Below are 14,895 nucleotides of genomic sequence, written 5' to 3'. Positions count from 1 at the left end.
AGCAGGGTTTAGCCCAATTCAGACCAGTCCAGCACACCTTAGCCCTGTCGAGCCCAATTGTAGCCCCCTTCGGCCCAGTTTAGCGGAGCCGAAGCTGCCCAAAGGTGATGGAGCCACCCAAAGGGAACCAAGAGGAGCTGCAGGGAGCCAAAGCCTCCCTAAGGGAACCAAGCGAAGCCGAAGCCACCAGAAGCTGCCCGAAGGGACCCGAGTGGCTCCGAGGGGGTCTGAGAGGAGCCGACACCTCCCATTGCCCCCTATGACCCTCTATTGGCTCCCATTACCCCCCCATTACCCCCATTAACTCCCGTTAGCCCCCAATTGCCCCCCATTGTCCCCTATTAAGCCACATTCCCCACCATTGCCCCCCATTACTCTCTATTAGAACCATAGAATCACAGAATAGTTAGGGTTGGAAAGCTCCTTAAGATCATCCAGTTCCAACACGGCTCGGCGCGGCGCGGCTCGGCTCTACACAGAGGAGAACCGAGGAACCGGGGCACCAAGGGGGTCTGAGGCAGTCCAGCAGCGGAAGGGGGGGAGTCGCGGTGGGGAGTTACTTGAAGCAGTTCTGCGAACCTCGTTTCAACAGTCCTTGCAAGGTCCGTATTTATCAGGAGGTGATGGAATACTTTCTTTATTCCCCAAGCATTTATTCCCCTGGTTTCCCGGCTCTGCAATAACGCACCTCATATAAGCATTGCAGTGGTTATGTGTGCGCTCCTACGCTAACAACAGAACATTCAGCACAAGCGTGATCATTCCTACACGTCCCACACAAGGCGCAATGGTCACAAGGGGTTCCGGTTCCACACAAAGTGCAGCGGTGACAGGAACTCCTAAGCTGCTGCCACAAATCATTCCTGTACCGCACACAACGCGTGTGCAACGAGTGTGCAGAGAGTGCAGTGCATGTGCAGTGTGTGTGCAACGAGTGTGCAGAGTGCGCAACGAGTGTGCAGTGTGCAACGAGTGTGCAATGCGTGTGCAGTGAGTGTGCGACGCGCGTGCAATGAGTGCAGTGCGTGTGCAACGCGTGTGCAACGAGTGTGCAACGAGTGTGCAGTGCGTGCAATGCGTGTGCAGTGCGTGTGCAATGAGTGCGGTGCGTGTGCAATGAGTGCGGTGCGTGTGCAATGAGAGCAGTGCGCATGCAACGCGTGTGCAACGCGTATGCAATGAGTGCAGTGCATGTGCAACGAGTGTGCAGTGCCTGCAGTGCGTGTGCAGTGCGTGTGCAATGAGTGCGGTGCATGTGCAATGAGTGCGGTGCGTGTCCAGTGAGTGCAGTGCGTGTGCAACGCGTGTGCAACGCGTGTGCAATGAGTGCAGTGCGTGTGCAACGCGTGTGCAGTGCATGCGCGGTGCGTGTGCAATGAGTGCGGTGCGTGTGCAATGAGTGCGGTGCGTGCGCAACGCGTGTTGCGTGTGTAATGAGTGCAGTGCGTGTGCACCGAGTGTGCAGTGCGTGCAGTGCGTGCGCAGTGCGTGTGCAATGAGTGTGGTACGTGTGCAATGAGTGCAGTGTGTGTGCAATGAGTACGGTGCGTGTGCAACGAGTGTGCAGTGCGTGCAGTGCGTCTGCAGTGCGTGTGCAATGAGCGCGGTGCGTGTGCAGTGTGTGTGCATTGCATGTGCAATGAGTGCGGTGCGTGTGCAACGAGTGTGCAGTGCGTGCAGTGCGTGTGCAGTGTGTGTGCAATGAGTGCGGTGCATGTGCAATGAGTGCAGTGCGTGTGCAATGAGTGTGGTGCGTGTGCAACGAGTGTGCAGAGTGCGCAACGAGTGTGCAACGCGTGTGCAATGAGTGCAGTGCGTGCAGTGTGTGTGCAATGACTGTGCAACGCACATGCAATGCGTGTGCAGCGCTTGTGCCATGAGTGTGGTGCGCGTGCAATGAGTGCGGTGCGTGTGTAATGAGTGCAGTGCGTGTGCAATGAGTGCGGTGCGTGTGCAACGCGTGTGCAACGCATGTGCAATGAGTGCAGAGCGTGTGCAACGAGTGTGCATTGCGTGAAGTGCGTGTGCAATGAGTGTGGTGCGTGTGCAATGAGTGCGGTGCGTGTGCAATGAGGGCATTGAATGTGCAACACGTGTGCAATGCGTGTGCAATGAGTGCGGTGCGTGTGCAACGAGTGTGCAGTGCGTGCAGTGAGTGTGCAGTGCGTGTGCAATGAGTGCGGTGCGTGTGCAATGAGTGCAGTGTGCGTGCAATGAGTGCGGTGTGTGTGCAACGCGTGTGCAATGAGTGCAGTGTGTGTGCAACGAGTCTGCAGTGCGTGCAGTGAGTGTGCAGTGCGTGCGCAATGAGTGCGGTGCGTGTGCAACGCGTGTGCAACGCGTGTGCAATGAGTGCAGTGCGTGTGCGATGAGTGCGGTGCGTGTACAACGCGTGTGCAACGCGTGTGCAATGAGTGCAGTGCGTGTGCAATGAGTGCAGTGCGTGTGCAACGAGTGTGCAGTGCGTGTGCAGTGCGTGTGCAATGAGTGCGCAACGTGTGTGCAATGAGTGCAACGCGTGTGCCATGAGTGCAGTGCATGGGCCACGCGTGTGCAACGAGTGTGCAGTGTGTGCAGTGCGTATGCAGTGCGTGTGCAATGAGTGCGCAACGTGTGTGCAATGAGTGCAACGCGTGTGCCATAAGTGCAGTGCGTGGGCAACGCGTGTGCAACGCGTGTGCAATGAGTGCAGTGCGTGTGAAACGAGTGTGCAGTGTGTGCAGTGCGTGTGCAACGAGTGTGCAACGCGTGTGCAATGAGTGCAGTGCGCGTGCAATGAGTGCGGTGCGTGTGCAACGCGTGTGCGGTGCGTGCAGTGCGTGTGCAGTGTGTGTGCAATGAGTGTGGTGCGTGTGCAACGCGCGTACAACGCGTGTGCAACGCTTGTGCCATGAGTGTGCAATGCGCGTGCAATGAGTGCAGTGCGTGTGCAACGCGTGTGCAGTGCGTGCAGTGCGTGTGCAATGAGTGCGGTGCGTGTGCAACGCGTGCGCAACGCGTCCTCCGTGCGCGTGCGCGGAGCGAGCCTGCAAAGGGGCGCGCAGCGGCTGCGCAGTGAGGCCCGGCGGGGTCGGACCTGATTGAGAGCCCCGCGCTGGCTCGGCTCCGGTCGCGCAGGAGCCTCCGCCCTCCGCTGCCCCCCCGCCCCCCCCGCCGGCCCCGCCCGTTCGTTCCCCGCCGCTTGGCGCGGGCAGCGCCGGCGCCTCCCCCCCCCCCCCGAACGGCTCCGCGCACGCGGCGCTGCCGCCTCCCCGCCCGGCGCCGTCGCCGCCGCCGCCCCTTACCGGCCGCCGTAGCGCCACCGGAAGTCCCTCCCTCCCTCCCTCCCTCCCTTCCGCCGCTCTCGCCGCCGCCGCCGCTATGGCGAAGCTGCTGAGCTGCGTCCTGGGCCCGCGGCTCTACCGCGTCCATCGGCCGCGACCGGCAGGGGCCGGGGCCGGGGCCGGGGCCGGGGGAGCCGGGGGCAGCGGCGGGGACCCGGCCTGGGTGCGTGGGGCAGCGGCGGCGGCGGCGGCACACGGGGGGGGGGGGGGGCGGTGATGGAAGGGCGTCGTCATGGCGACGGCGGCAAAATGGCGGCGGGGCGGAGGGACCCCCCCGGTAACCGGGCTCCCCCATGACCGTACCCCCGGTAACCGGGCTCCCCCCGCAGGACTCGTACTACCAGCCGCGGGGGCTGGAGAAGCACACGGACAGCGTCCTGGCGCTGGTGAGGCGGGGGGGCCACGGGGACCCCCCTTAAACTCCCCCTCCCGGTGTCCCCCATGGGCCCTGGATGCATCCCGGACCCCCCCCCCCCCGGCCTTCCCCTCTTTAGTGGACCCCGGGACTCCAAGGGGAGTCCCGGGGTCCCCCCCCCCCCGCCGTGGGGTGACCGGAGCCCCCCCGCCCCAGGCCTCGGTGCTCTGGTCCATCTCCTATTACGCATCGCCATTGGCTGTGTTCTACCTGTACCGCAAAGGTGGGGCCAAGGGGGGGCCTGGAGGGGTCCATGGGGTGTCCGTGGGTCAGGAGGGGGTGTCCATGGGGTGTCCGTGGGGTGTTAGTGGGTCACTGTGGATCAGGCTGGGGTGTCAGTGGGTCACTGTGGGTCAGGAGGGGGTGTCTATGGGGTGTCAGTGGGTCAGGAGGGGGTGTCCGTGGGGTGTCAGTGGGTCACTGTGGGTCAGGGTGGGGTGTCAATGGGGTGTCAGTGGGTCACTGTGGGTCGGGGGGGGGGGTGTCCGTGGGGTGTCAGTGGGTCACTGTGGGTCAGGGTGGGGTGTCCGTGGGGTGTCAGTGGGTCACTGTGGGTCGGGGGGGGTGTCCGTGGGGTGTCGGTGGGTCACTGTGGGTCAGGGTGGGGTGTCCGTGGGGTGTCAGTGGGTCACTGTGGGTCGGGGTGGGGTGTCCATGGGGTGTCAGTGGGTCACTGTGGGTCGGGAGGGGGTGTCCGTGGGGTGTCAGTGGGTCACTGTGGGTCGGGGGGGGGTGTCAATGGGGTGTCAGTGGGTCACTGTGGGTCAGGCTGGGGTGTCCGTGGGGTGTCAGTGGTTCACTGTGGGTCAGAGTGGGGTGTCCGTGGGGTGTCAGTGGGTCACTGTGGGTCGGGGTTGGGTGTCCATGGGGTGTCAGTGGGTCACTGTGGGTCAGGGTGGGGTGTCAGTGGGTCACTGTGGGTCGGGGGGGAGTGTCCATGGGGTGTCAGTGGGTCACTGTGGGTCAGGGTGGGGTGTCCGTGGGGTGTCAGTGGGTCACTGTGGGTCGGGGTGGGGTGTCCATGGGGTGTCAGTGGGTCACTGTGGGTCGGGAGGGGGTGTCCGTGGGGTGTCAGTGGGTCACTGTGGGTCGGGGGGGGGTGTCAATGGGGTGTCAGTGGGTCACTGTGGGTCAGGCTGGGGTGTCCGTGGGGTGTCAGTGGTTCACTGTGGGTCAGAGTGGGGTGTCCGTGGGGTGTCAGTGGGTCACTGTGGGTCGGGGTTGGGTGTCCATGGGGTGTCAGTGGGTCACTGTGGGTCAGGGTGGGGTGTCCATGGGTCACTGTGGGTCAGGCTGGGGTGTCCGTGGGGTGTCAGTGGGTCACTGTGGATCAGGGTGGGGTGTCAGTGAGTCACTGTGGGTCGGGGGGGGGTGTCAATGGGGTGTCAGTGGGTCACTTTGGTTCAGGGTGGGGTGTCAGTGGGTCACTGTGGGTCGGGAGGGGGTGTCAGTGGGGTGTCAGTGGGTCACTGTCGGTCGGGGGGGATGTCAGTGGGGTGTCAGTGGGTCACTGTGGGTCAGGCTGGGGTGTCTGTGGGTCACTGTGGGTCGGGGGGGGTGTCAGTGGGTCACTGTGGGTCGGGGTGGGGTGTCTGTGGGTCACTGTGGGTCGGGGGGGGTGTCTGTGGGTCACTGTGGGTCGGGGGTGGGGTGTCCATGGGGTGTCCGTGGGTCCCTCTATGGGTCTCACCGGTGTTTAACATTGTAACATTGTGTGTTACGGGGGCTTGGGTGCTGCCCCATAGTGACCCCCCTTTCCCCCCCCAGGGCTGCTGACGATGTCCCGTGTGATCCCCTTGTCCCATTGCGCTGCCACCGTGGTGCTGCTGCTGGCGGGGGTGGCCTGCCTGCGAGGTGAGGCCTTTGCCGGGGGGGGGGGGGGCCACCCCTTCCGCATGTGGGGGTCCCCAACAACCCCATTGCGTGTCCCCCCCCCAGGCATTGGCCGCTGGAGCAACCCCCAGTACGTGGAGTTCATCTCGGTGTTGGAGGACAGTCACCGCCTGGGCACCCCCGAGGTCAAGGTGAGACCGGGACCCCCCCCCTCCATGGGTGACGGGGACCCCCCCCCCGGGGTCTGGGGGTGTCTCACCCCGCGGCCCCTGCTCTCCCCATAGCGCAAACTGGCCCATTACACCTTCGACTTCAGGAGCTGGCCCATTGACTTCCGCTGGGACAGCACCGGGGTCCCCTGGTGAGCACAAAACCGGCCCCCCCCCCCCGGGCCCCCCCACCTCCGCCATTGACCCCCCCCCCCACCCCGCTGACCCCCGCCGTCCGCAGGGGAGGCTCCCGGGATGTGCCGCTGCTCCGGACCCCCCCCGGGCACCGCGGGGCCGCCCGCGGCTTCCTGGGGGCCCTGCGCAAGGTGCCCTGCAGGCTGGCCAGGTGGGCGGGGCTTCAGGGGGGGCGGGGCTTCAGGGGGCGGGGCTTCGGTGGGATCGGGGGCATGGCCACGCCCCCAAGGGAAGGGGTGGAGCTTCTGAACCTTGAGGCACCGCCTGCCACCGGGGAGGGGGTGGGACTTATAATTGGCCACGCCCCCGGAGTAAAGGGGTGGGGCTACTGCTGCGTGGCCACGCCCGCAAAGGGGGTGGGACATCTGGCCGCGCCCGCAGGGGATTGGTGGGGTGGAGCTTGTGGCCACGCCCCCAAGGGAAGGGGGGAGCCTCGTCTGACCCCGCCCCCCTGTGGGCGTGGCGCGCCCTGGCCCCGCCCCCAGCCTGCTGCTGGCGCACACGCTGGGCCGGCGGATGCTGTTCCCGGGCTCGGTGCGGCTGCTGCAGAAGGCGCTGCTGCCCGCGCTGCTGCAGGGACAGGCTCGGCTCGTGGAGGAGGTGAGCGCGGAGACGGCCCCGACCCCCCCACACAGCCCCGAACCCCCCACACAGCCCCGAACCCCCCACACAGCCCCGAACCCCCCAAACAGCCCCGACCCCCCCCACACAGCCCCGACCCCCCCAAACAGCCCCGAACCCCCCCACACAGCCCCGAACCCCCCAAACAGCCCCGAACCCCCCACACAGCCCCGAACCCCCCAAACAGCCCCGAACCCCCCCACACAGCCCCGAACCCCCCAAAACAGCCCCGAACCCCCCAAACAGCCCCGAACCCCCCCACACAGCCCCGAACCCCCCCAAAACAGCCCCGACCCCCCCAAACAGCCCCGAACCCCCCAAACAACCCTGAACCCCCCAAACAGCCCCGACCCCCCCAAAACAGCCTCGACCCCCCCAAAACAGCCCCGACCCCCCCAAACAGCCCCGACCCCCCCCAGAACAGCCCCGAACCCCCCAAACAGCCCCGACCCCCCCCAAAACAGCCCCGACCCCCCCACACAGCCCCGACCCCCCCCAAAACAGCCCCGACCCCCCCAAACAGCCCCGACCCCCCCCCAAAACAGCCCCGACCCCCCCAAACAGCCCCGAAACCCCCAAACAGCCCCGAACCCCCCAAAACAGCCCCGAACCCCCCAAACAGCCCCGAACCCCCCACAACAGCCCAACCCCCCCAAAACAGCCCCAACCCCCCCAAAACAGCCCCGACCCCCACACAGCCCCGACCCCCCCAAACATCCCTGAAACCCCCCAAACAGCCCCAACCCCCCCAAACAGCCCCAACCCCCAAACAGCCCCGAACCCCCAAACAGCCCCGAACCCCCCCAAAACAGCCCCGAACCCCCAAACAGCCCTGAACCCCCCCAAAACAGTCCCAACCCCCCCAAAACAGCCCCGACCCCCAAACAGCCCCCATCCCCCCAAAACAGCCCCAACCCCCACACAACCCCAATCCGCAAACAGCCCCGACCCCCCCAAAACAGCCCCGACCCCCAAGCAGCCCCGACCTCCCAAACAGCCCCAACCCCCAAACAGCCCCGAACCCCCAGACAGCCCTGAACCCCCCCAAACAGCCCCGAACCCCCCCAAACAGCCCCCAACCCCCCAGACAGCCCCAAACAGCCCCAGACAGCCCCAAACAGCCCCGAACCCCCCCCCAGAACACCCTGAAGCTTCCTAAAAAACTTCGAAACAGCCCAAAACACCCCAAGGTACCCCCGGAACAGACCCAGAACTGCCCCTAAAGCACCCCAGAACACACCGGGACACCCCTAAATACCCGTAAAACACTCCTGAAGCCCCCTCTGCCCACAGTGTGGGGGGCAGCGTGCGAAGCTCCTGGCCTGCGATGGCAATGAGATAGACACCATGTTCATCGACCGGCGCGACCGGCCCGGGCCCCACGGCAACACCCTGGTGAGGCGCCTGCGGGGTGCGATGGGACGCTCTAGGGTGCTGTGGGGCGCTCTGACACCCCCTTGTCTCCCCCCAGGTCATCTGCTGTGAGGGCAATGCCGGGTTCTACGAGGTCGGCTGCTTGTGTACCCCTCTGGAGGGTAGGGACGGACCCTCTCTGCCCCATAGATGGATCGTCTGCCCTACAAATGAACTGCCTAGACCCATAAATGAACCCCCCTGCTCCACAGATGGACCCCCCAGGCCCACAGATGGACCGTGGACCGCCCCCCTGCCCCGCAGATGTGCTTCTCTCCACCCATGAAGAGACCCCTCAGCCCCACAGCCACTTCCTGTAACCCGAAGGGGACCCATAGATGGGCCCCCCCGCTCCCCCAGCTCCGCCCCCCAGCCCCGCACACAACTCCCCCATTACTGCATGTGCTGGTCCCATCCAGGCAGGGATGAAACCATGTGGGGTTGGAGGGGGGGGGTCACCCCTTTATAGGGTGCCACTGCCCCCAGTGCAAGGGGTGACCCCGCTATTTCCCCCCCGCAACAGCCGGTTACTCCGTCCTGGGCTGGAATCATCCTGGCTTTGGAGGCAGCACCGTGAGTTGGGGGGGGGGGGAGAGGGGGGAGAAATCCTGTTTTGGGGTGGGGGGGATGTTTTGGGGTGACCCCCCCCCGCCTCCCCCTGCACAGGGGGTGCCGCTGCCGCAGAGCGAGGCCAACGCGATGGACGTGGTGGTTCGGTTTGCGCTGCAGGAGCTGCGTTTCCCCCCCCGCAGCATCGTGATCTACGCGTGGTCCATCGGCGGCTTCACCGGTACCGGCCGCTGGGGGCGATGGGGGGGGGAAATGGGAGGCACCGGGGCTGCGTTGGGGTGCGCTGGGGCTGTACTGGGTGTCACTGCAGCGCTGTTACCCGCAGCCACCTGGGCCGCAATGTCCTACCCGGAGCTCGGGGCGCTCGTCCTCGACGCCTCCTTCGACGACCTCGTGCCCCTGGCCCTGAAGGTGCTGCCGCGAAGCTGGGGTGAGACCTGACCCCAAAACACCCCCAAACCAGCCCCAAACACCCCAAACCAGCCCCAAACACCCCCAACCCAGCCCCAAACACCCCAACCCAGCCCCAAACACCCCTAAACCAGCCCCAAACACCCCAAACCAGCCCCAAACACCCCTAAACCAGGCCCAAACACCCCAAACTAGCCCCAAACACCCCTAAACCAGCCCCAAACACCCTAAACCAGCCCCAAACACCCCTAAACCAGCCCCAAACACCCCAAACCAGCCCCAAACACCCCTAAACCAGGCCCAAACACCCCAAACTAGCCCCAAACACCCCTAAACCAGCCCCAAACACCCTAAACCAGCCCCAAACACCCCTAAACCAGCCCCAAACACACCACACCAGCCCCAAACACCCCAAACCAGCCCCAAACACCCCCAAACCAGCCCCAAACACTCCAAACCAGCCCCAAACACCCCTAAACCAGCCCCAAACACCCCTAAACCAGCCCCAAACACCCCACACCAGCCCCAAACACCCCCAAACCAGCTCAAACCCCTTCCAAAACACACACAAATCCCCCCAGACACCCCCAAACCAGCCCAAATACACCCCAACCCCCCCCCATGTCCCCCCCAGGGGAGCTGGTGACCAGGACCGTGAGGGAGCATCTGAACCTCAACAACGCTGAACAGCTCTGCAGGTACTTCTGGGGATCCCTCCCCCTATATTTGGGGATCCCCCCCAGTGCCCCATAGACCCCCCCATAGCCCCTCATTGCAGGTACCAGGGGCCAGTGCTGTTGGTGAGGAGGACGCGGGACGAGATCATCACCACAACGTGAGTCCCTTTTTGGGGAGGGGGCCCGATGGAGGTGGTGGGATCCCTGTGACCCCCCCCATGTTCCGTTGTCCCCCCACAGAGTCCCCGATGACATCGCATCCAACAGGGGCAATGATCTCCTGCTGAAGCTGCTGCAGCACCGGTGGGGATGGGGGTCCATGGGGGTGGTTGGGGGTCAATATAGGGTTTGGGGAAGTCCATGCGGGGGTCTGACCCCTGTCCCCCCCCACAGGTACCCCAAGATCATGGCAGATGTGGGGACTCGGATCGTGCGGGAATGGCTGGAGACAGCAACACCAGCGGAGGAGAGTAAGGGACCCCATAGACCCCATTGAGCCCTATAGCACCCCATAGACACCCCATAACATCCATAGACCTCTCACAACCTACATGGACCCCATAGGCACAGGTAGTTCCCCATAGCCACTCTATAGCCCCCCCCCCCCATAGCCCCCATAGACTCTGTAAACTCCCCATAAACCCTACAGACCCACACAGATCTCGCAGACCCCCTGGATGCCACAGACCCCAATAGCTCCCCATAGCCCCCCATAGACATGGGGGCAGGGCGATGGGGCGGGTCACGTGACCGGTCACATGCAGGGGCGCTGGCGCAGAGGTGCCCAGTGGACGAGTGCTGGTGCCACGCGGTGCTCGAGGCCTTCGCCGGGGACCGGGACCCCCCCTTCCCATGGAGCCTGGGTGAGCCAATGGGGAGCCGGGGCTCTGGGGACAGCCAATGGGGAGCCGGGGCTCTGGGGACAGCCAATGGGGAGCCAGAGTTCTGGGCCCAGCCAATGGGGAGCCAGGGCTCCGGGCACAGCCAATAGGGAGCCAGGGTGCTTGGCACAGCCAATGGGGAGCCAGGGATCAAGAGAACACCCAATGGGGACACAGGGCTCTGGGGACAGCCAATGGGGAGTCAGGGCTCTGAGGAGGGCCAGTGGGGACTCACGCGTACAGAGAGCAGGCAATGGGGAGCTGGAAGCATGGGAACAGCCAATGAGGAGCTGACGGCATCGCGCTGACCAATGGGGAGCCGGCAACCTCATTGGCAGCCAGTGAGGCTCAGGGAGGGTTTAGAGTGGCCAATGGGTGGCCTTGGCCTTGGGGGCATCCAATGTGGTGCCCCTGTATAAGGCAGCTAATGGGGTGCAGGGGTCAGCCAATCAGAGCCCGCGGTGGGGGTGCTGTGGACACACCATTGGTTGCCTGCTGAGACGAAGGACGGGGATTGGCCAATGGGGGACGCTGAGTCCAGCGCTGGCCCCGCCCCTTTTAACCCGCTCGTTGCCCCGCAGGGGAGGAGCTGTCGGGGGAGGAGCGGCAGCAGCTGGCGCTGTTCCTGGTGAGGGGGGCGGGGCCGGGGGAGGGGCTTCCGAAGGGCGGGGTGGGTGGGGCTTGGGGGGCGGGGTTTGTGGGGAGGGGCGGTGCAGGGGCGTGTTCCTGCGCAGGTGGAAGGGTGGGCGGGGTGTGGGGGGGGATGGGCACCCACAGCCCCTCCCCCCCTTAGCCCCTCCCCCCCTTTGCCCCTCCCCCCGCAGGCGCAGAAGCATCTTCAGAACTTCGAGGCCTCGCACTGCACCCCCTCCCCCCCCAGGCCTTCCGCCTGCCCTGGACTCTCTGACCTCTGACCCCTTCCTCGCCCTCTGGTACCCATCCCCCCGCCCCGCCCCCACCCCCCGCACGTGCCCCTCCCCCCCCCCCCCCCAAATCCTTCATTAAAAATGAGGGTTTTGTTCCCAGCGTTTAATGGATGGGGGGGAGGGGCCGGGAGGGATGGGCTGGGGGGGGGTGGGGAGGGGAAGGGATTTGGGGGGGGGGGGGGGGGGGCGGTCACAGCATCTTCCTCATGAGCTCCTCGGCTTCCAGAACCTTCTGCAGCTCCGCCTCCGCTTGCGCCAACTGTGGGGGGGGGGCACAGGGATGGGTCCCCCCAACCCCCCCTGATCCCCTCAAACCCCTCTGTGACCTTCCCAGGACCCCCCCCGGAACCCAAATTCCCCCCCCCCCGTTATATCCCTGTCAGGCCCCCCCCGACCCCTCCAGCTGAGAACCCCCCCCCCCCCCCCCCAGGACCCCCCAAAAGCCCCTTTCTGCCCCCCCCCCAGGATCCCCCTCATGAGCCCCCAGCCCCCCCCCCAGCCTCACCTTGGCGGCATCGGCCTCCTGCACGCCGGGGGGCACCTTGTCCGCGTAGCCGGGCCCCCCCCGGCGCTCCCGCAGCCGCTCTCCATGCTCCGGGCCAGCTCCTGCCTCCGCGCCCCCAGCCTGGCCAGCTCCTTGGGAGCGTCCCACTAGGCCCTGGGGGGGGGGGGGGGGGGGGAAACCCCGCGATGATGTCATCAGTGGGGGGATTACCCCATGATGATGTCACCCCGGCAGGGTACCCCACAGTGACGGGGGGGGGGCCTCACCTTGAGCAGCAGGTGCACGGAGCAGCGCTCCGAGGCCACGGCCACTGCACAGCCCGGGGGGGGGGGCTCGGGGGGGTCCCCCCCCAGCACATGCACGGCCCCCACCCCCCCCAGCACCCGGATGTGGGGGCTGCAGTGCCCCGCGAGTGCCGCCCAGGACGGGTCCGGGACCTGCAGGAAGCCTGGGCGGGGGCAAAGGGGTGAATGCAACCCACAGGGCCCAGAGACCCCATAGAGACCCCATAGACACACACAGAGCCATAGACCCCATAGAGACCCCATAGACACACACAGAGCCATAGACCCCATACAGACCCCATAGACACACACAGAGCCATAGACCCCATAGAGACCCCATAGACACACACAGAGCCCACAGACCCCATACAGACCCCATAGACACACATAGAGACCCCATAGACACACACAGAGCCCATAGACCCCATACAGACCCCATAGACACACATAGAGACCCCATAGACACACACAGAGCCCATAGACCCCATACAGACCCCATAGACACACACAGAGCTCATAGACCCCATAGATACCCCATAGACAGAGAGCCCGTAGACCCCATACAGACCCCATAGAGACCCCCTAGACACACACAGAGCCCATAGACCCCATAGAGACCCCATAGACACACACAGAGCCCATAGACCCCATACAGACCCCATAGACACCCATAGAGACCCCACAGACACACATAGAGACCCCATAGACATGCATAGACACACATAGAGACCGCATAGACACCCATAGAGACCCCATAGACACACACAGAGCCCATAGACCCCATACAGACCCCATAGACACCCATAGAGACCCCACAGACACACATAGAGACCCCATAGACATGCATAGACACACATAGAGACCGCATAGACACCCATAGAGACCCCATAGACACATGTAGAGACCCCATAGACACCCATAGAGACCCCACAGACACCCATAGAGACCCCACAGACACACATAGAGACCCCATAGACAAACACAGACCCCATAGACAGACGTAGAGAACCCACAGACCCCACAGACACACATAGGGACCCCACAGACCCCCCCCATGGACCCCCATAAACACACATCTACGACCCCACACCCCCCCCAGACCCCATTAAACCCCCGTTAGACCCCGTAAGACTCCCCCTTACAGGGCGGGCGGCCGCGGGTGATTGCCGTGGGTGCTGCGGAGGCTGCGCAGGGCATGCACAATGCTGAGCGTGAACTCCATGGCGGCCTCGGCCTCCTCGTCCTGCCAACAGTACTGGGGGGGGGCACATTGGGGGTCAGACCCCACTGCCACCCGCAGCCCACAGACACCCCCACCGCCCCCCCCCCCCGTTACCTGCCGGGGCTCGGGGAAGGGGCAGACGCAGATGCTGGGGGCCGGGGGGGGCGCGGGGGGCGCGGGGGGGGGCAGCCGCTGCCACAGCTCCTCGCTCAGGAAGGGCATGAACGGGGCGAGGAGCCGCAGCCCCGCGTCCAGGCACGTGTGGAGCGCGTCCCGCACCGACAGCGCCGCCGCCTCCGCCGCGGCCCCCCCGTCCGCCGCGGCCCCGTCAGCGTCTATGGGGGGGTCCTCAGGGTCCACCCCCGCGGCGGGGTCCGGGGCAGCGGCTGCTCGGGCCAGAACCGGCTTCACGCACTCCTGAGCGAGGGAGAGAGATGGAGACTGCGCGGACCCACACCCCACATCCCACACCCCGTATCCCGCTGCTCCACATCCCGTACCCCATAGAGCCCATTTCCGCACCCCACATCCCACATCCCATACCCCATGTGCCATGCCCAATATCCCATATACGCCATATCCCATACCCCATACCCCATATCCCATACCCCACATCCCATACCCCATATCCCATATACCCCATACCCCATATCCCACATCCCATACCCCATATCCCATACCCCATACCCCATATCCCACATCCCATACCCCATATCCCATACCCCACATCCCATACCCCATATCCCACATCCCATACCCCACACCCCTCATATCCCACATCCCACACCCCATATCCCATACCCCATATCCCATACCCCACATCCCATATCCCACATCCCATACCCCACACCCCATATCCCACATCCCACACCCCATATCCCATACCCCATATCCCATACCCCACATCCCATACCCCACATCCCATACCCCATACCCCATATCCCACATCCCATACCCCATATCCCATACCCCACATCCCATACCCCATATCCCACATCCCATACCCCACACCCCATATCCCACATCCCATACCCCACACCCCATACCCCACATCCCATACCCCATATCCCACACCCCATACCCCATATCCCACATCCCATACCCCACATCCCATATCCCATACCCCATATCCCACATCCCATACCCCACATCCCATACCCCACATCCCATACCCCATACCCCCACAGCCCCATGCCGTACCAGGTACACGTCGCAGAGCTCGTACACCCAGAACCGATGCACCGCCGTGGTGGCTCCAGGGAAGTCAAACTCCTCCATCGCGGTGCCCACGGCCCACACAGCGCGGCTCAGGCGGCTCCGGACCCAGCGCTCGGCCAGGCCCGGCCGGCCCCGCATCTGCCCCACACATGGGGGTCAGACCCACAAGTAGGGCTCAGAGCCATAACTCAG

The 14,895-nt window shown here is 64.9% G+C and overlaps 2 protein-coding genes across 2 annotated transcripts in view; one reads left to right on the top strand and one right to left on the bottom strand.

The window, feature by feature from the left end:
- The first annotated feature begins 3,345 nt into the window (after positions 1-3,345).
- On the top strand, positions 3,346-11,665 carry LOC136006823 (phosphatidylserine lipase ABHD16A-like). Its single transcript, XM_065664896.1, is given in 21 exon segments — positions 3,346-3,486; positions 3,653-3,709; positions 3,895-3,961; positions 5,506-5,592; positions 5,677-5,762; positions 5,856-5,932; positions 6,022-6,126; positions 6,461-6,575; positions 7,890-7,991; positions 8,068-8,131; positions 8,533-8,582; positions 8,676-8,799; positions 8,905-9,009; positions 9,625-9,688; positions 9,769-9,825; positions 9,908-9,970; positions 10,061-10,137; positions 10,432-10,530; positions 11,130-11,176; positions 11,373-11,415; positions 11,418-11,665. Coding segments are annotated over 21 exon segments (1,653 nt in total). The 5' UTR covers positions 3,346-3,360; the 3' UTR covers positions 11,456-11,665.
- The window catches only part of VARS1 (valyl-tRNA synthetase 1), a 23,984-nt gene continuing 20,651 nt past the window's right edge, over positions 11,563-14,895 (bottom strand). The window contains 7 exon segments of the mRNA XM_065664898.1: positions 11,563-11,733; positions 11,980-12,132; positions 12,246-12,427; positions 13,406-13,427; positions 13,429-13,518; positions 13,600-13,902; positions 14,686-14,837. Coding sequence (XP_065520970.1) covers positions 11,665-11,733; positions 11,980-12,132; positions 12,246-12,427; positions 13,406-13,427; positions 13,429-13,518; positions 13,600-13,902; positions 14,686-14,837 — 971 coding nt within the window. The 3' untranslated portion in view covers positions 11,563-11,664.

This window comes from Lathamus discolor, unplaced genomic scaffold (assembly GCF_037157495.1).
Source record: "Lathamus discolor isolate bLatDis1 unplaced genomic scaffold, bLatDis1.hap1 Scaffold_70, whole genome shotgun sequence".
Taxonomy (NCBI): Eukaryota; Metazoa; Chordata; class Aves; order Psittaciformes; family Psittacidae; genus Lathamus; species Lathamus discolor.
The sequence above is the reverse complement of the archived record's forward strand: the minus strand, read 5'-3'. Positions and strand labels throughout refer to the sequence as shown.